Consider the following 27,783-nt stretch of genomic DNA (forward strand, 5'->3'; position numbering starts at 1 on the left):
TCAACATGTCATTTCTGCAATAATTATTGAAACATCTTTTCTACATAAAACACTGAAGGCAGGCCACTTTCAAGAAACAGATCACCTCCTGACAACAATGGCAAGCGCACATCCAGTAAAGACTGCCACGGGACTTTTAAGACAATAAAATTACTTATTCAGTGCTATAAATTTAAAATAGTTTTACACTCAGCATCTCATTTGATTTTCATACCAATGATATGCTTTTTAAATGTGGATGAAAGTAATAAGATTTCCAACTAAGGGTTCAGGAAAGGGCCAGAAGAGACGTGATCTCTTGATAGAAAATTAAAATGTGATCCATCCAAAAGTTGGGTGCATATTTATGAAAGTATAACATGTAGCATATTTTAATGATATTCAAACTTGTGCCATTGCATTTTTACTTTGCAGTAGGATCTTTTCATCTTGGGTTTGTTATGGATTTAGGATTTTTTATGTTTTTTTTTTCAATTTCAGCTACAAAGGGAAGCACAGTTTTGGCCTAGGATAGTTTACGCCATATTATACTTTGTCAAAGAGTCAAGAAAGTACAGATTTCAGTCCAATATTACCAGAGTAAATATAGAAACCGTAGTTTACTAGCAGGAGGGTGGGTACTTGATAACATGTGCAAGGACCTGGGTTCCATCCTTAGCTCTTCAGCACTGAAGAAAGAAATGAGTGAAAAGAAGAAAGAAAAGAAAAGAAAGAAAGAGAGAGGGAAGGAGGGGAAGAGGGAGGGAGAAAGGGAGAGAGGGAAGAAAGGAAGGGAGAGAGAAGGAGAGAGAAAGGGATGAGTGAGAGGAAGGGATGAGAGGAAGAAAGGAAATGAGGTAGTGGGAAGAAGGGAAGAAAAGAAGGAAGGAGGGAGATACTGAACCACACTATGCAATTCCAGTTATCATTAGCAATAGAAGTTAGCAAACATATATTTTCATAAATACTATGAATATAATGTGGAATGCAAAGATGCCTAGAAACTTGATGAGCAGTGATTGCTTTCACTCTAAAGAAAACTCAGGCTGACATATTGCATATTAGTAGGAGTTTCATTTTTTGGTTCCACTTTATCAAAAATGATAAGGTAGTCTTCTTTGGATCTTCCATATTGGAAACCACGTCACATAATGTACTGACTGAAAACATACTTTCTATAAACTTGGAAATGTAGTCTTTCCTGAAGCTAATCTTTACCAAGGAACTTGGTCATATCATAGTCGCTAATTCAAGATAACTCATGGAGACAAGTATTGTGATATAAATGAAATATACTGAACAAGGAATCAGGAGATATGAGGTTATCTCCAACTTGTGATATTAACAATGACCTTGAAGATGTCATTGTAGTTCATTGTCCCTCACTTATGACATATATCAAATGGCAGCATAGTTTTGAAAAGAACTTTTATTTTTTTCTTGAAGGTTTTAATGAAGGCATTCACTTGTAAAAAAATGTCTACACAAACACACCTCATACAAATATAGCCATTAGAATAAATTCTTATGTTTTGTAATAAAACTGCCATGGGATCTTCACTTTATCTTTTTTTAAATTTAATTTATTAGTTTTCAGCAAATACAGGCAGTTTGGTACCATTGTTTAGGCTCATCCATGATCTACCCCCTCCCATTGGACCCTCCTTGTTGATGTAAATGGGTTGTGCATTGTGGAGTTAGCCTACAGTTATTGGTACGATAAATGTCTCTGCATATCGTGACCCAACATGTGACTCTGACATTCTTTCCGCCCCCTCTTCTGCAAAATTTCCCTGAGCTATGTTGGGTTCATTTTTGGTCTGTTTCAGTGCTGAGGTGTTGGGTGCCTCTGAGGCTCTGGCTCTCTGATTTGGTAGGAGTTGAATTTTCTCTGTGTTGGTCTCCTTCCCCTTTGTGCTGGTATCCGGTTCATCAGGAAAACATCTGGCACTAAAATAATAGATCATTTTCCAACCTGCTCAAATTTCATCAAGTCAATACTGCTTGTTGTCCTTGGGGAGCATCTTAAATTGACATGGGCCACAGAGTGATTTTTCCTACTTGTTTGGAGTACTTAATAAAACTACTCAGCACATGTCCTTTCATGTGAATTTCACCATCAGGGAAGCATCAGGTAAAATATAGGGAAGGGAAAACAGAAGCTGGAGCAACTCATCTTATTTACAGCACATGAGGTCCTATCTGGTTGCTTCATAAGCCATTGTTAGAGTAAAAGGTCATGATAAGCAACCACAATAAAGGTTTGGTGAAAGGCTGGAAAAACCATCAGCTTATGTCTTTTCAATTTTTTTCAGCTTGCTAACATTAAGAATCAACTTTTGAAATTGAAGCCATTTTTAGCTTGGTCCTAAAAACAAACAAAAAGCAAACAGCAACTACATCATTCCATGAATTAGTTTTGTTTCTACCAAGTATGAACATGATTTTCTCTTCCTACAGTGCTTCCACGTACTGTCAAGTATCACTCAATCACCATTCCAGGTCAATTCATCAGTTTAGATGATACTCTTCTAGCTACATGATACACCCATGTATGTATCTATGTGACACAACCTTAGACCAGACGCTTGATGCTAGCTCACATCCATCTGGCCCCCACACTTTAAACTCAAAGAGCTCTCCATTATCCTGGTGTGGTGGCACATGCCTTTAATCCCAGAACTCAGGAGGCAGAGTTAGGAAGATTGCTGTGAGTTGAGTTCAAGGCTAGCCAGAGACTACATAGTGAATTTCAGGTCAGCCAGGGGTAGAGCAAGACCCTACCTTGAAAAACAAATCAAAACAAAAAAAGAACAACAACAAAAATAAGAGCTCCCCAGTGGCAAAACTGGAAGGAAACTGTAAGATTATTTATTCACAGTTTCAAGTGTGTGTGTGTGTGTGTGTGTGTGTGTGTGTGTGTGTGTTTTAAGCATTCATGTGTGGATATGCATGCTCATATGTATGTAGGCACATGTATGTACAGGTGCATGTGTACATGTGCATATGGAGACCAGAGGTTAACAAAAGGTGTCTTCCTCAATTTCTTTGTACCTTATTTATTTGACACAGGACCTATCACTGAACTGAACATGAAGCTTACAGATTCACCTAGACAAGCTAGATAGAAAGCCATAGGGAATCACTTGTCTCTGCCTCCCCAACACTGGGATTACAAGCATGTGCCACCAAGCCCAGAATTTTATGTAGGTACTGGGAATCCAAACTCAGGCCTTATCCTTGCATGACAAGCACTTTACCTACTGAACCATCTCCCCATCTCAAAATTGTTTTGCATGATTGAAACCAGTGGTGCTGATATCTAACCTAGTTGTCCCGTCCCGCGGGACCTAGTTATTCATGGGGGCGAGGAGGACCCTAACCTGAAATAAGATGGGCGAGAGAGAGAGAAAGAGACTCAAGCAAATGTACACTTGTCAAGAGTCCAATTTCATTGAGCTGGAGCGGCCTTTTAAAGGGTTGGGGTTAGGGTTAGGGTTAGGGTTTTGGGTGAGGGAGGGGCTGGAGGAGGCAGGTGGTGGAAAGTTACAGAATCTTCTTGGCCTTTAGCCTAGTACAGTTTGCCGTTATTCCAGAAGTCACGGTACAGTTCTCACTTCTCTGCAGTTGCCAGGCAGGATGTTAATCAGTTAGGTGTGGCGGGGTGTGGGGATGGAATCAGTTAGGTGTGGCGGGGTGGGGGGATGAGGAGAGGTCAGAAGTTGCTCAGGGCTTGTCTCTAACACCTAGTAAACTTTCTTGCTGCTTCTCTCCTTTCTCAGTTCATTATACTCATTTGTTAAGTAGAGAAATTACCTATTTCTATGCAGATGATAGAAAATTTCTGCATTAGACTTGTAATTCTTCACTGATATGTAGTTTGTGTAAATTTGTGTAAAATTGTGTAATTTGTGTAAATCAGAGAATCGCTTGTTATAGACTTGCTGAATTTAAAACACACACACACACACACACACACACACACACACACAGATCCCATCTATTCTACCCAGATAAATTAGGGCATAATAAAATGATCACTTTTAGCCATTGAAGGTTTATTAGCTTGAAATGATTTTGTGATAATTATTTACCCCTTTTATTTATTTACTTTTTAACAGATCATACTCTTGTATTTCCTCTCCCCATTTCCATTTTTGGGGGAGCTTCTCAGTGGGGTTATGCGATTAACTGTGAGGTCATGAAGACCTCAGTCAGTCCCTGTGGGGTAGCCAAGGGCTGTGTCTCAGGATATTCCTATCTACTCTGTGGCTCTTACAATCTTTCCGTCCCCTCTTCCTCAATGTTCCCTGAATCATGGCAAGCCTGTTGGTAGTCTAATTTACTGTTGAGTTCTTTGTAGCCTCTGGATTTCTGCTTTGATAGGTTTTGCTTGATCACCATGTCTGCCACCATCACCCTGGAGCTGGTCATCAGGCTAGTAGTAAAAGCAGTGTTCCTAGTGCTACTTCTACTTCAAGTTCTTCTTAGCACTGGCAGATGCGGAAGAGGTAACAAGTCTCATGGTATGCAGTCGGTTATCTTCTTCACTTATCAATGATTTTTGACTGTCCTCCATTTTCTCTGCCATCTATAAAATAAAGCCCATTATCCAGCCAAGAGTTAACACAGCTTGGGTTAAAGAGGGTATGCAAAGTTATTTAAAAATTTTTTGATATGAAATCCCACTCTTCTCCAGAGAAGAGTGGGGACTTTTCTCTGAAGTATAAGTTTCCTGATTATGTGAACCTAACTTGGTTTCCAGTACCAGGTATGCATTCTCTTCCATTGCATAGCCTTCATGTCTAATCAGAGAACAGTCAGTTACCTGGAAAGGTTGTGTTCTACTTTTGTACAAGTGTGTACTTCTTGTCTGGCTCATTGATTTCATAGTCTGCAAGGTCACCTGCTTATTCATGCTATTGATGACCATTTCTTTCCAGCAGCTCCCATATTGCTTTCCAACACTATGGGGCCTAACCAGGAGGGAACTAGTTTCCCTTTTGGTACCAACATCGTAATCCCATGTCCTGTGACCACATCCTGTAGTGTCTTTGACAATAGAGTCTTTTCTTTTAGCTCTATAAGATAAACAAGTGTTTTGGCAAAGGTCTACATTGTTTTAGAAACCTCATGGGTCTCCCTGGCCAACAGTTCACGATGTGGGGTAGAGGGCGAGGTAACCTAACTCTGGACCTGGGAATAACTGGCTATGGTCTGGGGGTTTAAAAAGGTTAACTTTTTCCACCTTCTGTCTGTACTGCCCTCCTGTTTGAAAGGTAAAAGTAATGAGTAGTATAAGTACTAGTAAGAGAGAATATGAGATTTGAGAAAAGAAAGATGTGAGATAATTTTTTGTCAAGTGTTAAGAATGTACAAATAAGGTGACATTATTTGGAGGAGCAGGGTGGCTATTAGGGGCAGAGATGGCCTCACACAACACATACCAGGGCTGGTGTAGTTGAGCAACAAGAGACAAGGACAAGCAACTTAGGTAAATGGCTACAAATGTATGTATTTCTGATGCCTGCTAGCCATGTGTTAATGCCAAAAGAGGTTAAAATGAACTTAAGAACGGAATATCTACTCAGTAGATTTAGTTACTGCTGCAACTTGGTTTCAAGTCACAGATGGTTCAATGGTATCAAAGCCCATTAGAATTTAAACAGAATCAAAGTGAGCATCCAAGCTGTGAAGAACATAGTTGCTGAGAAATTCTTCTCAGCATTTGCAGGGAACATCAAGGGTCATTCCATCTTAGCCGATCTTTTGATGTGAAAAAAAAAGTTCAATTTGAGAAGAGAAAGATAAACTCATTCTACCACTTCATGTGCTTCAAGGAAATGAGAGGAAAGTGAGCATACACTTTTCATCATTTTGAGCCACGGAGCAATGGCTTTGATGAACAGTGCTTGGGAGTCTAGTGCCTTCCTATGTGGAGAGCCTATCTGCTCCACATAACAACCAATCAGCTCAGGAACACAGGTCCTTTATCATGATTCTGTTCATTTGGAGGCCATTGCACTTAAATTTTATTTTCTTTGGAGATAAAATGAGGTTGAAAGAATAATGTCTAATCTGTCCTTCATTATTATGAGGGCTCCTAAAATCATGACAGAGTTCAGAATCGTTTTTTCTTTTTTCTTTAATTTAAAAGTATAACATAAAAATAAATTGTATTGTGTTTCAACTAATAAAATCTATACTCATCTGCTAAATGTGCAAAATTCTCCCTATAAAGATAATTAACTAGATAAAAGGCCTGCATCAGGCTTTAAGCAGCTCCTGTCTCAAAGGGCCTAACTCAGTAATTAATTATGTTTCTGAGAATTTCTGAAAACATTTTTCCAGCTTCATGGGTCTTAGAAATGAAACATCTTGGGCATCATGGGTAGTATCTTAATCTCTCAATTTGTTTAGAATTGAATCAAGTTCCAAAAGGCAACAGAATTAAATGTCTTTTAAATGATGCTCACATATTTTTTATTATTTAACCATTTACTTCAAAATTCAGCTAAAAGTAGTTGAAGTTTTATTTAACCTTATAAAGCACTGTTAGTATTAGAATGATCAATCATTTGTGGTCACCAGAGCATACTGACTTAGTTAAAATAAAAGATGTTAATGTAGTTCAATTTAAATAATATAGAAGTTTTATAGTTAAGGTACATACTACCTCACAGAGATGTGATTGGTAGGTCCTGCTTTAGTTTCTATGAACATTCCACATATTCTAATACAATCTATCAGATTGTGAATTTGTCACAGTGGCCAGGACTGGAGCATCATTTGGAACATGATCATGTTATTTTCATTTCTCCAATTAAGTAAAATACTGTGCTCAATTAAAATCTCCCAAAAGACATAGTTCATCAATTACAACCCCAAGAGAACTTGAATTGTGGGGCTGGGAACAGCAATTAAAGACACTTGCTTGCAAAGCCTGCCAGGTTAGGTATGATTCCCCAGTACCCACATAAAGCCAGAAACACAAAATGGTGTATGCATTTGGAATTCATTTGCACCAACAAGAGGCTCTGTGTGTCCATACACTCTTTCACTCTCTTTACAAATTAATTAATTATTAATTACAGAAAGGAACGTGACTTGGTGAAGATACCTAAAATAGGCATTGAAAGAAGGAAGATAGGTTAGGATGATCTTCCTTACCTCATCATTCTGCCTATAGCCCTTGCCTTTGGCTTCTTCCTAATACAACTTTCTAGCATAGATGACTTTTTTAAAGACATTTTTTTTATTTTTATGTATTTGCAAACAGAGACAGACAGACAGACAGACAGACAGACAGACAGAGATAATGGTCATGCCAGGGCCTCCAGCCACTAAAAACAAACTCCAGATGCATGCACCACTCTGCATCTGGCTTTTATGTGGGTCCTGAGGCATCAAACCTGGGTTGATAGGCTTTGCAGGAAAGTACTTTAACTGCTGAGCTATCTCTTCAGCCCCTGTGGATAACTTTTATAACAACCTCAGAAAAGTTGACTATAAACCTGCTGAGTAGGATCAGAACAGCACTGATTTTTTACAAAGCCTATGCCTTGGATTTTGCACTCTAAATTCCATGACTATGTTTCTTCCACAGCCTGAATGTGCCCACTTCTATCTACATTCAGTCTCCGGCAGCAGTAAATTTGAAAATCTTTCAATTTGGTCCTAAATGATAGAAGTAATTCCTAAGGCATAGTTGATGATGAGGTACACAATAGCAGAAGAAATGTACTCTCTTGAAGCTATGAAGTTAGCTTCCCAAGACCCCTGGGACTGAAGCTTACATTCTATCTCTTTAAGATCTCATAGTATCACCCTAACAAAGCTGAAGAGGGTCGAAAATTTTAATTACAGGTTTCCTTTAATTACAGGCTCCCTTGCTATGTTTACCAAATAGCTAGTAGCCCTGAGGGTGGAGTAGGCTTTTGAAAGTTATGTTTTAATCTCCTTTGTAATTGCAATTTGATTGCTGGTGTAAATTATGGTGGAGGCTGGCCACCTTCAGTGCCAGCCATTTCCCAGAGTGCATAATTTTGAATTAAAAGCCTGATATCCATCCAAAAGATTCCCAGAATGTTCATAGACTCCGTGAATTATGCATTAAACAGAATTCTTTAAAAAGAAGGCAAGAGGTTCCTTTGATGTCAGCTGGTGTTTTTCATCATATTATGAACTATTAATTCTAGACTTTTTTAGAGGTGATTTCTTGAAATCTATGTTCAATTTAGGCCATATTACTGATATTGCTCTGTTTTATTTTAATGGCATCCTATGTCACCTTGAATGTGGCAGGTTCTGACAGAAACCTCGTGGTTAATTTCTAAGCAGGTAAGTGGACATAAGAACAATTTGCTGTAAACACGCCATCTGCTGACAAAAATAGGAATGTACATATAGGAAATTCACAGAAAAATGCAAAATTACAAGGTGGAGAATCAAAGCAAAGCTACAACTCCAATCTTATCTGTGAATATGAAATTAACTAATAGTATAGTTCAGTCATTCTCCACAGCTCCCTCCTGTACCGCGTTCTGCTTCCTGCTGCCCATCATTTTTAAATGAAGGCCATTTAAGGAGACATAAGGGGATGGCACTTGATATCTTTTCATATTAACTCAGGGGAAATTTAAAGTACAACTTCGACTGGAGGTCAGTGCAAGGAGTCAGAGACATTCACAAGATTTTCTGAGCCTTGTCTGTGTTTAGTTTCATCTTCTAAAGCTGTGAAACTCATTTCTTCCTTTTTCCATTCAATAAATATTTATTAATCTCCTGTTGTATGTTAGGTTCTGTACCTATATATTGAGGCAAGAAAGGTGTTGGTTTCATCCTTCAAGGAAGTGAGAATGTATCAGAGAATATATTCATGTAAAAAAACAAGCAATTATAAAAAAAAATCTAACCACCTCATTTGATTATTCTGTGACCTATTCATTCTTTCTTTTCTTCTTTTTCTTTTCCTTCCTTCCTTCCTTCCTTCCTTCCTTCCTTCCTTCCCTCCCTCCCTCCCTCCCCCTTTCTTTCTTTCTTTCTTTCTTTCTTTCTTTCTTTCTTTCTTTCTTTCTTTCTTTCTATCTTTCTTGGCAACCATGACTTCTGACTTCTGTGACAACATTTCCGTGACATTTCCTTCTTCAACAGACATTCATGATTCCACACTCTATTTTTCTCCTTCTCTTTTATTCGAAGGTTTCATTTTGTATTCCAGTGGGAAATGATGGTGTCACCATTACCTCATTCTGTCCTTGTGTTGAAAGAATTGAAAATAAACACACAATACAGTGTAAGAAGATAAGTAAAATACACTACAGAATAAAGTGGAACCCTCTCAAGGGGAGAATGGACAATATTAAAAAATGATAGCAACAGTAGTGCATACTCTCTAGGGTTGAGAGTGGACAAGGGGCCAAAGCGACTGTTGTGCAGTGTACACACTTCCAAGGAATGAGAATGAGCAGTGCCCAGGACCATTGCAGACTTGTGTACACTCCTGAGGGGTGAAAGTGGTCAATGTTCAAAGAAATCATTATGCTTATTTGCATGTAAAGTGGGCTTAATAATACTTCTAGAATCTCTAGAACATGTAGCTTCCTCTGAATGGCATTTCCCTACCCAGGTGATTAACAAACCCATTTGGATTTACTCTCAAGAGTACAGACAAAGGCATATCTTTTTTCACCAGAAAGACTCTGGCAAGTCAGCAATCTTATTATGATCTTCCTGGGAGTTCAAAATGTCCTAGCTCCACCCAGGGCCAGAGAAAACATCCACATCCCATTCTTTTGACCAGTAAATCAGAGACCTCCAATTCTAGTTTCTAGTTTTATAAGATGCTAATTATGAGGAACAGGGTCTATCTCCACTAACTTTGAAGCCTGTTTACATGTAACTAGCTGCCTAAGGATGAGCTTTCCTAGGATTTATCCAATCTACCTTCTCAGTGTCCTTGTAAAGTATAGAACTTTGCCTTCATCTAAAAAATGATCACAAATGTCTTCATCCCTGCCCTTTCTTCTGGCATCCAGATTTGTATGCTTAATGATTTTTTTAACATCTCATATTATATATCAAAAATATATTTCCTGTCTATCATGTCCAGTTCTATGCTCTTTATTTTCATCATTGCTATCCTCTCCTTTCTCCTTGCCTGTCATTTTGCTAACCACAAAGCAAAGTCCAATTGTCAGTTAGACATGGTGGTAGAATTATACCTGTAATTCTAGAACCAAGGAGAGGCTGAGGAAAGAAGATGATGTGTGTCCAAGGCCACATTGGGATATGTAATAAGACCATCTCAAATAGAAAATATGCTGCAGATGAGCATGTCTTATCTGTATTCCTCTTCCAAGCCACCTATCAATCTTTAGCCCCTACTTCAAGAGTACTCTTATTTATAAAACTTCACCATTCCTTATCTCTGTTATTATGTGCCTGGAGTTTATTCTTAACATAAAATCTAGAACAAAGGCTGGAAAGATGGCTTACACTTAAGACACTTGCCTGTGAAGCTTAAGAATGCATATTTGAATCACTAGGTCCCACAGTCAGATACAAAGTGATGCAAGCATGCAATGCAATGTCACACATTTGTACAAGGGGTGCACTTGTCTGGAGTTTGTTCACAGTAGCTGAAAGGTCCTGGTATGCCCATTCTCTCTCTCTCTCTCTCTCTCTCTCTCTCTCTCTCTCTCTTCCTTTTTCTCCCTCTCAAAAATAAAATAATAATAATATTTTAGAAACAAGAACAAGATAATCATATCCTCTGAATACTTCTTGTTTTTTTAAGAGAATTGTATCTAAGAGAATTACTTGCTCTTCTATAATTCAGTCTTCTGCCTCACACTCCAACTGCATAGCTTTATGCCCCTTCCCTTCATTTTCTGTTCACCAACTACCCTGGGATTTTGTTGTGTTCATTAAACATAACAAATATGACCCAACCTTAAAACTTTGCTATACCCCCATCTTTTACTTCCATAGCATTGAAATACTTGCTCATCCCCTTCTCATCTTTTTTTTTTTTTTATTATTTATTTGAGAGCGACAGAGACAGAGAGAAAGACAGATAGAGGGAGAGAGAGAGAGAGAATGGGCGCGCCAGGGCTTCCAGCCTCTGCAAACGAACTCCAGACGCGTGCGCCCCCTTGTGCATCTGGCTAACGTGGGACCTGGGGAACCAAGCCTTGAACCGGGGTCCTTAGGCTTCACAGGCGAGCGCTTAACCGCTAAGCCATCTCTCCAGCCCCCCCTTCTCATCTTTAAGCTCAGCTCAGTTATGTCTCTAAAAAAGTCTTTGGCCATTCTGTCTTATCACTTTCTTAAAGATTATCTTCTTCTATTTGTTGTTCTAAGACTTTTCAGAATTTAAAATTGTATGCATTATATTGGATTATTTGTAGCCCACCAGACTAATTTTCATGAAGGCAAGTATTGTGGGTATTTTTTTCACTCCTTCAGTCCTTGAATCTGCTAAATGCTAGACAGAGAAATAAATGACATGAAGTCCTCGAATACTATGGAAATGCAAAGGAATGTCATTTTCTCTGATATTGGAGGGTCAAGAAAATATTATCTATACCTTAAGACATAAGTAGGAATTAGACACATGGACAGAGACCCAAGCAAAGTAAATCACATGTGCAAACATAGGCTATATATATAATGCTTCTAGGGGATCTGATTTTTTCATATTCCTGGAGCACAGACTGAAAAGGACATTCTGGAGATGAGGTGGTGGGTCTATGTGTTGGGGAGAAGGAGGGAGGGGGAGGAAATAACTAAGCCTTTGTTACAGAAATAAAAGATTGTCATTAAAGATACTAAGTTTATTGAGAACTAGTTTTCATGAAGGGGAAAACCCGCTGAAGGGTTTTATTTGTTTATTTGTTTGTTCGTGAAAGTGCTGGGATGCCAACCCTGTTGGACACTTATCTGTCTTCAGCCTCAGTGAATGTTCAGATCAAGAGAAAGGCTCAATATATGTAAATTTTGGAAAATTGCTCTGACTACAGAATGAAGAATGGTTTTGGGTGGTGAGGTAGGGGATCTTGACTGAAAGTGACAAATTTGTAACCATGCTTAAAAAAAAAAATAAATCCCTTCTTTGGAAATGTGTCAAGTGCTTTCTGGGTTGCTTTCATAAATGGAAGAGTAATGGAATTTACTCATATGGGACTTTCTATTAAAAGCAAAAGCAAAGGTGTGAATTAAGAAAAATTACCTTCTAATAATTTTAAATTTATTTACCTATTTTTAAAAAATACAGTTCTTTAAATTACACAAAATTAAAACTCAGAAACAAGTTCTCAAAAAGTAACTCACAGCTATGGTCTCAGCAAGTAAGATCCTAAAACCTAAATAAAAGTTATCCAGAAATCATTTATACCACAAAAGCAACTATTGAGTTGTAGTCTAGAGCCTAAAAAGGAATTCAAAAACCACAACACACAAACACACACCCCATCTTTATCCTGTCTCCTTAGACATCATTTCATGTCACAGCCCCAGCCATGAGTTCATACTCAAAGGATCTATCTACAGAAATTAAGTCATAACATGAAGGTGATCTTGCCTAGGGCCTATTAAAATATGAATTTTTCCATGTTAAACTGCCACTATATACTGACATAAATAATTAGACTTATTTTTTTTCTCTTTCCTCTCATACTTTTGCTAACACTACCACTAATTTTTAAAGCCTTAGCAAATTGATAAATATGTCTTATATGTCTCACAACTGGTCTTATTATATATGATATGAAGGTACAATGTAAAATTCACTAATTGAAAAGTTTTTAAATAAGTAAAAGTTTAAAAAAGGAAAAGAAAAGCTCTGCTAGTCTTCCTTAGTTATGCGCCAAGCACTTAATGTTACACTTGTGATGTGTCTCTTTGCTTTATGTAAATATCAGTAAGACATAATCTCTGTCTTCACAATTGCCAAATCAACATGGGATGATGACTATACCAGATGACTCAGAATTTACCTAAGGAAGCACTAGGAATAAGCAGGTAAATTTGACTAGAGGATCTAAGAATCACTGTCAGTAGGATAAAGCATGCCATAGTTAAAATAAGAAGTGTTAGAACATACAGACCTCAATTTTGGTCTTTGGACTTTCACTTTCTAGTAATTACATAGCTTAGTATTCTTCATACTAAGTACCTCATTTGTAAATTATCACCAGGAGTTGACTTTATTGGGTAAATTCAACGGGAGGATATAAAGCACAGGAGTGGGTACATAGTAGGTATCCAGAAATATGCAACAAAATCATGCATATTGTTTCTTATTTCTTCCTTACATCATGAAAAGGAAAATCTGGGGGGAAAATACATAGTAAAGTCATGCTCCAGTAAAGAAATCACATATATGCCAAGTGTATCAATGTCAGGCAGATACCTGCACTCTTATTCACTGCCAGATAACCTCCAAAATTCCAGAAACTAAACAAAATTAGTAGTGAACTAGGGAGGTCTGATCTCACAATGCCACAAAGAGATGGATCAGCTTAATAGGCATGCAGGTATACTTTTCTGACCATTAATTAGCTCCTCTTCTGAACTCCATCTTACTCACTGATCAGCATTCTGCTAAGAATAGAGCAGGAAAGCCTTATAGTGTCCCCTAGTCTTCACACAATGGTGCACAAGCATCTGTCTTGGACATCTTTGTTACAAGACATACCTACTTCTAAAATGTGTTCCCACAAGCAGGTGCCAACAGTTTTGAGGACTACTCTTGAAAGAATGTTTCACTTTCACTGCAATTATCACAGCTGGAGATGCTTGATGCTATTTGCTGAATTCATAGGATGAAAATGAAAAAGAAAGAAATAGCTGTCATTGTGTGTGTGCCTTTATGCATATGTGTGAAGCAGTAAATTTAAGAAAAAAAATAGTTTTTCAACTAGCCCCTTTATTCTTCAACAACTTTTTGTAAATTTTTTCCTTGTAAAGCTTTGCAAAGGGGACTTTACATTCATTCCAATTGCTGCCTTTAAAAATGCTCTTGCTTCTGCTTCAAATGAGTTATCATACAGGGCATTCAAGAAAGACAATCATAACTCCTACAGCTGACAAAAGAAATGCTTCCAGTATAATTTTGATACTGTTGAAAGAACTGTATTGAAAACTGACCACTGTAGCAGCAACAATCAGAGATGGAAAGGCTGAGCTGTGGCTAGGTATCTGCTGCCCAGTGAGCCTGGGGTCCAGACATATCACAATGGCAATGATCTACAGAATGAACTCTCCTCTAAACTGCAATTTCTGTAGTACAATTACTCAGGAGTACTTGATTCGAGTTCTATAATGCTTGTACCCTCAAATGCCAAATCATAGACCATTTCAACCTCCTTCCAAAGATGTCCATTGCCAATTCTAAAGTGCAAAGCATTTGGTACAGTAAAAATATTTTTAAAAATGTTTTTCTGCTCTGTATAATATAGTTCAAAATCAAACAAGAAGAGAAAGTAGATAGGTAAGGCTATCTGACAAATTCTAGGTGAACTTGAAAATGAGAAATATTCCCTAAAGCCCTCAATACTTCTTTCCACTGTTCCAAATGTTATCTGCTCCAAGTTTAGCACAGCAAAGCTTTCATATGTGTTGAAACATAAATTCAGACTTTTGGGCTGGAGAGATGGCTCAGCAGTTAAGATACTTGCCTACAAAGCCTAACCACCAGGGTTTAATTCCCAGTATCTGTGTAAAGCCAGATGCACAAAGTGGCACATGCATCTGGAGTTTGTTTGCAGTGGCTAGAGGACCTGAGGTACCCATTCTCTCTCTCTCTCCTCTTACAAATAAATAAATTCAGACTTTCATAAGATGAACCCATGAGCAAAAGTTCAGGAATTTAAATTTATGCTCTGTTTTCATTGACCAATAGCTCTCTCCTTTTGTGGGCAGTATTTAATGTGAAGAAGGTATCTGAGTCATAGGGAATGGAAAGAGTGTAAATGGTGAGGAAAAGGAGACTGGAGAGTCAATACTTAAGCATATCAAAGTTTTGCTTTAAAAATGCCTGCCATGATTGGATGAATATGCCAGGATTCACCCTTTAACTTGCATCAGGATCTCAACTGTAGTGCTTGGTTAGGGTGGTGAAGAGGTGTCAATGCTATCTAAGTCACTACTTAGAAATTGATGATGAAAATGGATGTCTTAAATTAGGCTTTCATATTAATTCAGAAGGCAGTGTATTTTGAGTAGCTTATACAAGCTGAACATCTACTTCAGTCCATTTTTTTTCAATTTTCAGATAAAAGATTTGAAGTATTAACCCTAAATATATGAAGATATTTCAGAGGGTTTATGACCAAGTAATACCACAGTATCACCTTATATACAAATTTTGTTAACTTGGGCTATCAGTTGATGTTTGGGGAAGTTTCTTATTTTCTGGCATATATTAGTCATTCTTCCTTCCTTAATTTCCTTATTCATTTTTCCAGCACAAATTTATTATGTTCTAGGCAATAGAGAATAGAAGGGCTGGAGATACAGCTCATTGAGCAAAGAACTCTCCATCACCAACACCCACATAAAAGCCAGGCATAGTGGCACATACCTGTAATCCCAGCACTAGGGATACAGAAGTGAGCCCTAAGACTTGTTGGCTAACTAGTTTAGCCCAATTGGTGAGCTTTAGGTTCAGTGTAAGACCCTATCTCACAAAATTAGCTAGAAAGTGACTGAGGAATATACCCAATGTAAACATCTGGCTTCCATATTCATATGTAACTACACTTACATTTACATACACACATATGAACACGCATACATGCATATATACCACATACATACACATGCAAAAAAAAAGAAGTAAAAGAGAATAATAGAAGAACAGGAAACAAGACAGCATGTCCTTGTATAGAGAAAACACTCTTCAAAGTAAACATTTTCAGCTTTTTAGACTTTGCTCTGCAGCAGTGACAAAGTCACAAGTCACATATCATTTCTTCCTTGTTCTATAGCCAAGATTATGTCCTGCAAACAAAATCCAATGTGTCTTTACTTCCTTTAAGTTTGAAAGTTTGTGTATATGTGTGTGTGCATGTAACACCCAGCTCTAGTAGAAGTTACCAGTTAAGATTTTGGGGTGAGACTCAATTAATCCATAAGTGATTTACAAAAGCTGGAAAAAATACAATATTGTATGCAGTATATTTCAAGATCAAAGGTTAATTAAAGACCAAAATTTATATTTACTAGAAAGAAATATATTCTGTCACAAACCTGTGAAAGGCTTTATTATACAATATAAATGAAGTCTACAGTCTGATGAACTACTATATAACAACAATATGAACAGACTTACTTAAGCCCTTTAACCAGAGCTCAAAATTGAGATGGCTGATAACACAATCAATTCCTTCACTCACTTACTTATTCATTCAACAAATGTTTACTGAATATCTGATTGATGACATGTAATCAGGTCAACAGTTACAGAACAATGTCGACCTATTAGACACTAAACTAAGAGTTCTGAATTTAATGTTCACAATATCCCTACATGTAACACAAAGGAAAAATGAAATGACTAGTAAATGGTGAAGCTGAAATTCCAGTCCAGGCATCAGACTCCAAGAGAAAATAATACATGACAGCCCCATAATATAAGGAACTCCCATGGACAAGGGACCAAGAGCAAATAAATATTGAGGTGAATCCTTCTAGGAGAGATATGCATGGAGGGGTTCTGGGGCCCAGCATAGAGATCATTTGTACTCAAGTAGAATTTGTTTTGTTGGGTTCTCTATTACCATACTTACTTGAAAAATTCCCTCTTCTCAGTTATATGAGAAAATAGAATTAAAAAAAAAATCTCTCCCACAATAATTTTCTTTCTGACTAGTAGGATTTTTTCTTTCTCTTGACATTTCTGAGATAATTACATCTGCCTTAACACAACTATTTTTAGAATTGTTCAGCATAAGACTGTAAAGGGGTGGAATTCAAATATCTCATCAAGAGGATGGGCTCTGCTCTAGGTGAAAACTAAGCAAATCACAACACCCTCCAACTAGGCTTCATTTTTTGTTTAAATAAAGCGTTTTTGTTACTGTGGTTTCATTCTTCAGAAAATCTACCAAAACTTTACCACGGAAGTACATGGTAGCCATCATTGCTGCCTCCTACATAGCATTCCCTATATGCTGAACTTCATTTGAAGTGTGTTCCTACTGGAAATGTCATAATGAGAACCCAAATTGAGACCATATCAGTGATCAACATACACTTGAGAGGTGAAGATGAATGAGCTAGCACTTAATGCCCCTTTCCAAACCAGCCTGGTTGATCCCCTTTCTCCTGCATCTCTTTTCTATTGTCTTTGCTTCCAAATCCAATTTGAAGGAAAACTATCTTAACCTTGGATGCCATCATTAAGTTTATCTTAATGCTTGGCTAGTTGAGATTCATTTTCATCTCTTTTGTACCCTCTCCCCCTTTCTTTGATATATGATATTAGCTAGACCTAGCAGAAAAATTAGCTACTTAACTGCATGGAGTTTGGGGGCTGAGGGAAATGTACAATTGGAAATAGGATGGGATTTAGTACCCAAACTTTATTTTCTTATTTTCCTTCCCTGGTTTTTAAACACACTAACACAAATAAGAGGAAACACTTTGTTTTCTTTTACTAATAACCAAGCAAGTACCTGATCTACAGAACCATAATTTCCTTTATGAAGACCCACCTGATATCATAGTTGAGTATATGCCTAAAAAGCCCTGCTTTCCCACAACCCCAATCTCAATGGCTGGATCTTTAGAGTAGACTTCAATCAATTTTACTCATATATCCATGTATGTGAGATATAAGCAGCATAACCTCCATTCCAATCTGCTGCAGGTAGAACACAGAGTCCAGAGGATCATTAGAAATGCTGAGGCAAGTCCCACATGGTCTTTACAGTCTAGAGATGGGACATGGCAAGTAGGCATGGAGAAGTCTGAAACCTGTGCTAAGTTGTTCCCCTGTCAGTCACCCAGTATAAGTAAAAGAATTCTTGTCCACCAATGTCACACTCCACCAATAAAATCCAGTGTTGCCTCTGGTTTAGGCATGAAGAGTGGTAAGATGGTGGAGAAAGATGGAAACTAGGAGGCAAAAGTTCCTTTTTCTGAGGCTGAGTTTAAAACATGATCTGACTAGTGTTTGCTTTCACAAAAGGTTATTATTTTATGAAAGCTGGAAAAAGCCTCCAGTCCAAATTCTTTTTCCAGTGAGAAATCTAGAGTCTACATCAACAATTTGTGATGCTATTTAACTATACATTGACTAAGGGAAAACACAGTGTACAGTACTTTGGTAAGAAATGGTATTGCTTGAGGCTGTATGAAAAGTTGACTTTAGGAACAAGAAGGTGTGTGGAAAATAAGACAAAAAGGGAAATAGAACTTGAAGAATGATCCTTTCTACTTCATAACTACACAGCTGGTTTGATTATGCAGGTGGATACCCTAATTCTCAGATGCACTGCTAACTACTAACAGATGGAGAAGATTCCATCTGTGGAAAGGGTGGCTATGGGCAAAACTTTGGATGTTAACAATGGCCTACTACCTGGTTTTCAGCAAAAATCATGAGATGGAAAATGTGAGAGTTTATGCCAAAAGATATATAGACATATAATTGTGCCTTTGGTATATGTTAGGGTACCATAACCAAGTTAAATTTATCTACATTATCATTGTAATGTTAATGAACTAAAATTATTTATAGGATTGATCAGTTTACACAAACTAGATTTATGATACTCTTAGTAACACTATTTCTAGAATAATTCACATTAGAAATTGTGGCACAGGAAGAGGAGAAAATATTTTCAATAATAACATTTTATTTTAATAGTTGGATTATTTCCAGAGACACAGGAATCCTTTCAGGATGGTGTAGGTTTGGAATGTCTTAGCAATGGGTAAATATCCTTGATGACCTGACAAGGTCCTTGAAATATATGGTTCAACAATGCATACCCTCTCTGTGAAGACAGAATTCTAAGACATTTATTGCTACAGTGACTTAGAAGCATATGGCAACTTAACAGTAGACTGACATGCTGGCAGAAGAAGACATTCATTTTTTCCTTGCATTTTCTTTTTATGATCCTACACAGAGAGTCAACTGTACCGTCCATGCATGCATCAAGCAGAACAATAGAAATTGTTACTCACAAAAACTTCAGTCACTGTATGCTAAGCTGCTGTGCTTATCTTGGGCACATTCATCCTCAAAAACTGAATACAATTTCTACTGCTTTGCTTTTTATATAACTTGTTCGCTTAAAAATTGGAAAGCTCATTTTATTAACTGTATTCTTGTTATTTGGATTGCATTCTTCAGAATTTAGCTCTGATACTGATCTTCAAATCCCAAAAAGAAAATCTTACACTGCTGACTTGCTAGAGCATCTCTGAATGGGATTTTCTCAGCCATTGCCACTTTGTGTTCATACTGTGTTTCACTAATCTGCAGTGTTCAGATAGGTCTTAAAGCAGCTGGAGAAGTGACTTGAGGGCAAAACAATGGGAACCTATGTCTTCTTTATAAAAGAGTCATGGATATGTACTTCTATCCAACTTTGGAAGGAAGCCTTTTTCCTTTCTGTTTTTCTTTTCTATTTATGCCCTAGTACATGACTTAGTCACATTTAAAAACATGAGGGCAGATAAAATTTGCCTTCAGAATTCACAATTACTCTTCTCAAACTGAAACCTGTTGTTGAGTGTTGTGAAGTCACATAGTCTTTGTGGACACTTAGGACTAAAAAATAAAATGAGGGTGATGGAGTTTCCACAGAGACTGCACTTAACTATCCCTAAGCGCAGACATTTTTGCTGAATCAACTCTTAAAGGCTGTGTGCCTCCTGTGCTCCTGTGACATACAAAGTTCCTTCTTTTCTTGAGGTGGCTGACAGGAAGATGTCCAGCTGGTGGTGGTTTTTAAAACCTGAAAAAGGAGAGATCATGAAGTTCTGTCAGAAACTGGATCTAGGGGGAGACAGAAATAAGGGGCAGAGTCCACTTTTGTGAGGCTATTGGTGATCTGGAAAGGAGATCACTGTGGAGAGGACTGACTGAGACACATATGTAAGCTAGAAATGACTGTGGGAAGAAAAACAGGCAAAAATTGGAGAAAGAGAGTAGAAATTGTGGTGGTAGTTACAGCTCACATGAAGGAGAGTCCTTAATCACTTTGAAACTTACAGCTAAAATAAATAAAACAAGACAGGACATCTCTGTCACCGCTCCCTGATTTGGGGTTGAGAGGGATTAGGTTCTCAACACCTTCTACTCACTGCTATTTTCTCTATGCCTTGTGTCTCCATTCTTCATTCTTAGTCAAATATTAGTTTCCTCTGAATGGCCTTGAACACGGAAAACCTTGACAATATAGTGTGTAGAAACTAGAGAAAGAAGCCTATGAACACCTGCTTCAGCTTAGCCAGGCTAACTCTTCAGAGAAACTGATGAGAATCCACTTCAAAGTCACAGCACATTAAAAACACTGCTCTTGCAGCATCTATTCTCAAACACCTTCACTGTGCTTATTAGGTTGTTCCTGAGCATTGTCCACATGCAAGATTGAGCACAAAGATCAGGCTTTGTCCCATCCCTGCACTCAGCTGATAATGGTGAGAAATGCTTCAGCAGTTCTGCTCCTCATGGGTAGGTAGATTACTTACAGACAGGGATTTGTTGTTATTATTTCCCATCTTCTTGTCAAAGATTTTTGTCTGCTTCTGGCTTCTCCACTTCCTGACTTCTAGATGATCTTTTGAAGGAGATGCCATCTTCCTCCTCAGATTGGTTTATAGCCCCTTCAGTGAGAAAACAGCTGTGAAGTCACAGGACTGCTGTTGCTAGTATTTGCATTCTTCATTTCTATTTACAAATAGTGAGCTCTAGCAGTGGAGGCAATAGTTCCATTAATGAAGACCTTATGAAACCCACATTATTTTCTTACCTTAACTGGACTTTAGAGAAGAAGAAGAAGAAAAAAAAAAAAAACACAAAGAACCATTTTCATTTTCTCCTGCCGCTGCCCCATGGCATTTCTAAGGCGTAGACTTGACTCATCTCTATGGAATGTGTCCTAGAAGGACTGGTCACCCTAGTATTAAGCCTTTCAAATAAATCCATTTGAAACGGTGACCAGTGCTAATTGGATAGTGAGTTACACTAAAGACTGTAGCCTTGATTTGAGGCCAGATCAGCCTTCCTCTGAAAATGAGGATCTGGTTCTGCAGCATTAGAGTGAAGAGGGGCTGAGAATTAGGTCCTGGAGGAGACTGTGAGTCTTCTAAAAGAAATTATTCCCTCTTTTTGTTTCTTCTTTTCCTCCTTTCAGTTTGAGTTCTTTAGTGCTGTTGCAATACAGTAAAAGGCGGAGTGCTTCGTTTTTCTGTTTCAAATGATGCTTACTCCCCCGGTGAGACCCAACTTGAAAAATAGAAAGCTCCCCAGAGTTTTGTCATACTAAAGAACTACAGAATTGATTAACAGAGAATCATGGTTCCAGTTCACTTGGCCTTAACTATCTCCCTAGCGAGTCATTTGATCTGGAGGAAACTCTAAATGTATTTGGAATGTGACAGGATCACTAAGCAAGGGTTTGGGGGCCCACCAACAAGCTTGCTACCTCACTACCCTGGCCAGCCTTGAATTCGGAATCACAGTTCAAAGACAGGATTATCATCACATATGGAATATTTGGCAGATATGCCTCACCTTTTTCTTCTTTGATCTCTCTTCATTGTTTTCCATTCTCTCACGGACACTGTGAAACTATATTCCAAACTAAGGGACAGTATACTTCTGACAGTGGATTTCTGTAAGGATTTGTAGTCAGTTAAAGTCCTTAAGTTTGATTTATGTATTTAAAGGATTTAGACATTACACCATATTTTGTTACATACTATACAATTTAACAAAACAAATTTATGTTAGTAAAACAAAAAGTTTATTAAAAGAACAAATTTGCTGTGTCATTTGTTTATTCAACCACCCATCTGTCATCATATTTGCAGGATTTGTTTCATAATTTATGTTTAAGCTCTTGTTTCTGATCATCCTCAAGTTGTCTGTTGTAATGTTATGATTCATTTTTATCAAAATAATGCATATAGAGCTCAGGTGATGGCTCAGTGGCTAAAGCACTGGCTTGCAAAGCCTGCCAGCCCAGCCAGGTTCAATTTCACAACACACACACATAAATCCAAATATAAAAATTGTTACTCAAGCATCTGGCATTTGTTTGCAGTAGCAAGAGGCACACGCATGTGCATATACATGCGCTTTAAAATAATAAATTACATAATTTATGTGAATACAGCCTCTTCTCCGAGTAGTCTGCTGCCCAACATTGTATTCTTTCTCCTCTATTTTCACTCTCCCTTCTTCCTTCCCTCCTCTTTCCTTCCTTCTTTTCCTCCCTCCTCCCTCAAATAGCTATTCCACAGAGTGGTCCTTCTCTTATTATATTTTCTACTTGTCTTCCAACATTTTGGCCAAATTTAGAGAGTTTTTTTTTTTTTACCATTAAATACTTACATTGAATTCCTGTTTTGCTCTGTCATTTCCAAAAGCTCATTCTTATTTTCAGAATATTCCTTTGCAAGGATTTTACTTATTGCTGTGGTCATACTGATGTTTTAAAGCCCTTGTCTTTTACTCCTTACAGATTCTCTATTTTCTCCAAAGTTCTTCCTCTACATTTTTTTTAGTTTTTCTCTTTCAGGTTGGAAATTTACTCAAATAAATACATGATGATCTATGATCATCAGTTTATTTGTCCTTCCTAAATAACTTCACTTCTGAATGGGCAAAACATTCACATAATTTAAAATCCAGAAAGAATAAAAAGACATTCAGTAAAAATTTTCTTATGAGCTTTACCACCAATTTGTTCATTATCTCTTGCCAATATGTAACCACTAATTTTTGCCAGCATTCCAGAGCTCTTTTATGCATAGAAAAGAAAAAGAAAACAGATTATTTTATTTTCCTTATCCAGAGAAAATACCAAATATTTTAGTTTTCATGCATAACAATGTGATTTTAGGTATTTTGTAATGCATCTATACTACATGCCTCATTACTTTTTGTTTTGTTGTTTTGTTTTGTTTTTCAGGTAAAGGCTTGCTCTAGCCAAGGCTGACCTGAAATTCACTTATTTAGTCTCAGGGTGGCCTCGAACTCAAAGTGACCCTCCTACCTCAGCCTCTCAAGTGCTGGAATTAAAGGTGTGAGCCACTACGCCCAGCCTCCTCATTACTTTTGACAGCTATGTAACATTTTATTTATTACTAACAAACCCTACTAAGTTTATTCCATCTTCTTCTGTATTAAACAGTACATCAGTAGAAAAGTTAAAACCATCATTCACAAACAGACAAATTTATTTGTAGAGTACTTTTCACAAATTAAAATTGCTAAGTTAAAACATATGCATTTAAAATTTGTAATTTTGTAAAGTCTTGTAAAATTTCTCTGTTGGAATTGTGCTTACTCATATACCTAACAGCAGAACATGCATTCTTGCTTTACTATCACCATCAACAGAAACTATTACAATTGGGAAATATTTTTTTCCTAGTGCCACTAGGAAAAGCAAATTATCACAAAGTTGGTGAATTAAAGAAAGTTACATAAATTTATTTGCTAGCAGTTCTGTAGGCTAGAAGTATAACATGGGTCTTACTGTGCAAAAGAGTAAAATCTTGGCAGGGCAGAATTCCTTCCTGAAGGCTCTATAGAAGAATCCATTATCATTCCTTTTCCAGCTGCTATTGGCTATCTATGTTGGCAGCCACTCCCACCAGTAGTGGTGAGTCTAATCATCCTCACATCCAGACAATGATACTTCTGCCTCCTTCTTCCACGTTCCTAACCTATATTAATGAACTGAACTGAATCAAAACTTAAGACAAAAATGCTTTATATCAGCTGATAGCAACCTTAATCCTAGCCTGAATTTCACTTTGTTTTCTTACATAACAGTCTTAGGTTCTAGGAAATTAGGATGTGAGTATTTTTGAAGGACTATTATTCTTCCTCTAGAAGTTTACATTTTTTTCTGAACCACTTGATTTTTGGGTTTAGTGAAATCTTGGTTGGTATTCATGTTTTCTATTGGGTTGTTAAAGTCCTTCTTATATTATAACTGTACACATTGCAATATCACTTGAAATTCATAGTACCATCTGTCACTAATGCTCCTATGTCACTTATGTTTGTTGTTATTTGGAATTTTAATTTTTTTCATATAATAAAACTTTGGTCTAACTATAAAGTTAAAATCTTCTAGACTTTCAGTAGCAGTTAAATTTTTCCCATTCCAATTTTAAGACGCCCTATTATTATTATTTTTTATTTCTAAGACTTTCATGGCATTCTTTTTCATAGATAAAACTTTGATCCACTCAGAATTTACTTGGGCAGAAGCCATGAGATACAGACTCAAATTCTTTCTTTTTTCACTTAACTACACAGCTGTTTAACATTGTATATTAAGTATCTTTGAGATGTCATCTTTACCAAATGCAAAATTCTAGTATGTACTAGGTCTATTTATTGCTATCTTATTCTGCACCCTTGGTTTCTCCTTGGGTACTCATGAGTCAGTGTCATGGTAATACCCCAACCCTGGCCAACAGCATGGATAGTAACAGTATTCTTCTTCTGAGAGAGTAAAGATTAGCAGTGAGAAGTAGTGAGTATACTAGACTATGTAGCATAAAAATAAGTGACCACATAGTCACAACTTAGCTTGGTGCCAAATGTAAATTAAGCTTCAGCCACATCTTAAAGAAGTCAATTACATAGTAATTGCCGTAAGAGACCAAACATTTGTAGTGGGTAGCTGAGCAGGGGAGGGAGAAAGTGGGCCTACTAAGGAAAACTCCCTGCTTAGTTAATAGTCTCTCTCTGGAGTTCTATTGCTTGAGTATGGTATTCTAAGACAATAAATGGAAATGAAGATGCAGTAAGTATAAATGTCCTGGAGAAACTTTAATAATAATGTTAATGTGGCAGTGGAAACTGGCAAGAGAACTGAGGAGCTGTGAAAACAGGAAGGAGATCAGGTGCCTAGAGACCTGTTTCTCTTTGGGACTTGCAAAGATGAAGTAAAGGGACAGGCCCAGAAGGGCAGATGTAGTTCATTTTCTGAGAGCTACTTAACCTGTACACTTAGGAAGAAACTTTAAGACATTCTTACAACTATTCTGTAACTATTAATGCTTTTAAGATATTCATTCTGAGGTGGTGTCACCTTCCTGCAACCCCAGCTTTTGAGAGGCTTAGGCAGGAGGATTACTGTGAGTCTGAAGCTGTCCTGGGCCACAAAGCAAGCCCCTATCTCAAAAAAAGAAGCAACAACAACAAAAAAAAGCATAAGTTACAGTTGAAGGACTCTGAGGTTTAATTTTTTGTGTGAGCCATATGGAGTGTTTGATTAAGATATATAGTGGGACATCTTGTTTTTAAAGAGAAAAAATCTTCCCATTAATTGTATATTTGCATGTAAATATTTAAGATGGTAAACATTTTAGTGGCTGTCCATAAATAAGTGCAGAATGAAAATGAGACATAAAGTTCTACCCAATTCCTTTTGTACATATTTCAAGAAAAGAATACTTTCACATTATACAAAAACATGTTTCCCAGTCCATTTCTGTTGCATAATAACTTCCTTTGAAGACAGTTGTATTCATTATTATTACTGACACTTGGCACCATTAGACACTCCGCAATGTTAAGTGAGTGGATTTATGAATGTGAAAGTACTCTAACATCTTTTGATGTGTAGCTTTCAATGGTAACATAATTTATGTCAGCCTTGGTATCCCAGTTCAGTTATGCTAAGTGTATGACATAAAGTAATTGACTGATCACATATGAGACATCTAAACAAGTGTTCTTTTATTTTATTCTGCAAATCACAGCTCCATTCAACCCAAATAAAGGAGCAGACAGCATCGTGAAGTTTGACACTTTTGGAGATGGGATGGGACAATACAACGTGTTCAATTTCCAGTACATGGGTGGAAAGTATTCCTACTTGAAGGTTGGCCACTGGGCAGAAACTTTATCTCTAGATGTGGGCTCTATCCACTGGTCTCGGAACTCAGTCCCCATTTCCCAGTGCAGTGACCCTTGTGCTCCTAATGAAATGAAAAATATGCAGCCAGGGGATGTGTGCTGCTGGATCTGCATCCCCTGTGAGCCCTATGAGTATCTGGCTGATGAGTTCACCTGTATGGACTGTGGGCCTGGCCAGTGGCCCACTGCAGACCTATCTGGATGCTTTGACCTTCCGGAGGACTACATCAAATGGGAAGACGCCTGGGCCATTGGCCCTGTCACCATTGCCTGCCTGGGTTTCATGTGTACATGCATGGTTTTAACAGTTTTTATAAAGCACAACAACACACCCTTAGTCAAAGCATCAGGCCGGGAACTCTGTTACATCTTGTTGTTTGGAGTTGGCCTGTCCTACTGCATGACATTCTTCTTCATTGCTAAGCCATCACCGGTGATCTGTACCTTGCGCCGGCTTGGGCTAGGGACCTCCTTTGCTGTCTGTTATTCAGCCCTGCTGACCAAGACAAACTGTATCGCTCGCATCTTCGATGGAGTCAAGAATGGAGCTCAGAGGCCAAAATTCATCAGTCCCAGTTCTCAGGTTTTCATCTGCCTGGGTCTGATAATGGTGCAAATTGTGATGGTGTCTGTATGGCTGATCCTGGAGGCTCCAGGTACCAGGAGGTACACCCTTCCAGAGAAACGGGAAACGGTCATCCTAAAGTGTAATGTCAGAGATTCCAGCATGTTGATCTCTCTTACCTACGATGTGATCCTGGTGATCTTATGCACTGTGTATGCCTTCAAAACAAGGAAGTGCCCAGAAAATTTCAACGAAGCCAAGTTCATTGGGTTTACCATGTACACCACCTGCATCATCTGGTTGGCATTCCTCCCTATATTTTATGTGACGTCCAGTGACTACAGAGTAAGTCTTGTTAATTTCTTCTAGTTTTGACTGGTTTCTTTCCTTTGCTCTTTGAGCCTTGTCATTGTTTTGCTGGGTAAGAATTAGGGTAGACTTTTCATTTCATCTCAGGAATGAATGGAACAATTCCAAATGTCATGATGAAACTTGCTATGATATCATAATTCAATCTAGCCAGGTGTGGTGGTGCATACCTTTAATCCTAGAACCCAGGATACAGAGGTAGAAGGATCACTATGAGTTCCAGGTCAGCCCTGGCTAGAGTGAAACCCTATAAAACATCTAACTAGTAGCAGTCTTGTTCAGAGCTCTTCTCTAGGCATAAAAGGGAGGCTAAATATAATTGTCAAGGTAATTCAAGCAATTTATTGCCTAACAATTTATGCACTAGAAGAGAATAAAATGTAATACATAAAAGTATTTTAATTCCATTTAAAAGCAATTAACAAAAGAATAAGTTAATCACTAGAACCTAATGAGGATACTTCAAATTTGACCCAAGATTACATCAGATGAATCTATAGATGAAACTACAATTGAAACATTAGTCCAGGAATATTGTAAATTTCTAAAACTTTCATAATTGCTTACTTCCCCCAAATGGATGAAAATTTGCTATGCTTTTTCTAATACTTTAGTTATGTATACAAAGATATTTTTATATATGGAGAGAATTCTTAAACTACTTAAAATTTTGCTTAAAAATTTATAAATAGCCTAATACAGAGTGTTAGTAACATATATTTCATATTCCTAGCCTTCC

The 27,783-nt window shown here is 37.6% G+C and overlaps 1 protein-coding gene across 1 annotated transcript in view; it reads left to right on the forward strand.

Annotated features, from left to right (window-relative positions):
* Grm3 (glutamate metabotropic receptor 3) overlaps window positions 1-27,783 on the forward strand; it is a 239,323-nt gene that overhangs the window by 184,078 nt on the left and 27,462 nt on the right. Inside the window, exon 4 of the mRNA XM_004662303.2 lies at window positions 25,954-27,020. Coding sequence (XP_004662360.1) covers window positions 25,954-27,020 — 1,067 coding nt within the window. The remainder of the gene's footprint in view (window positions 1-25,953; window positions 27,021-27,783) is intronic.

The sequence above is a fragment of the Jaculus jaculus genome, chromosome 10 (assembly GCF_020740685.1).
Source record: "Jaculus jaculus isolate mJacJac1 chromosome 10, mJacJac1.mat.Y.cur, whole genome shotgun sequence".
Classification (NCBI taxonomy): domain Eukaryota; kingdom Metazoa; phylum Chordata; class Mammalia; order Rodentia; family Dipodidae; genus Jaculus; species Jaculus jaculus.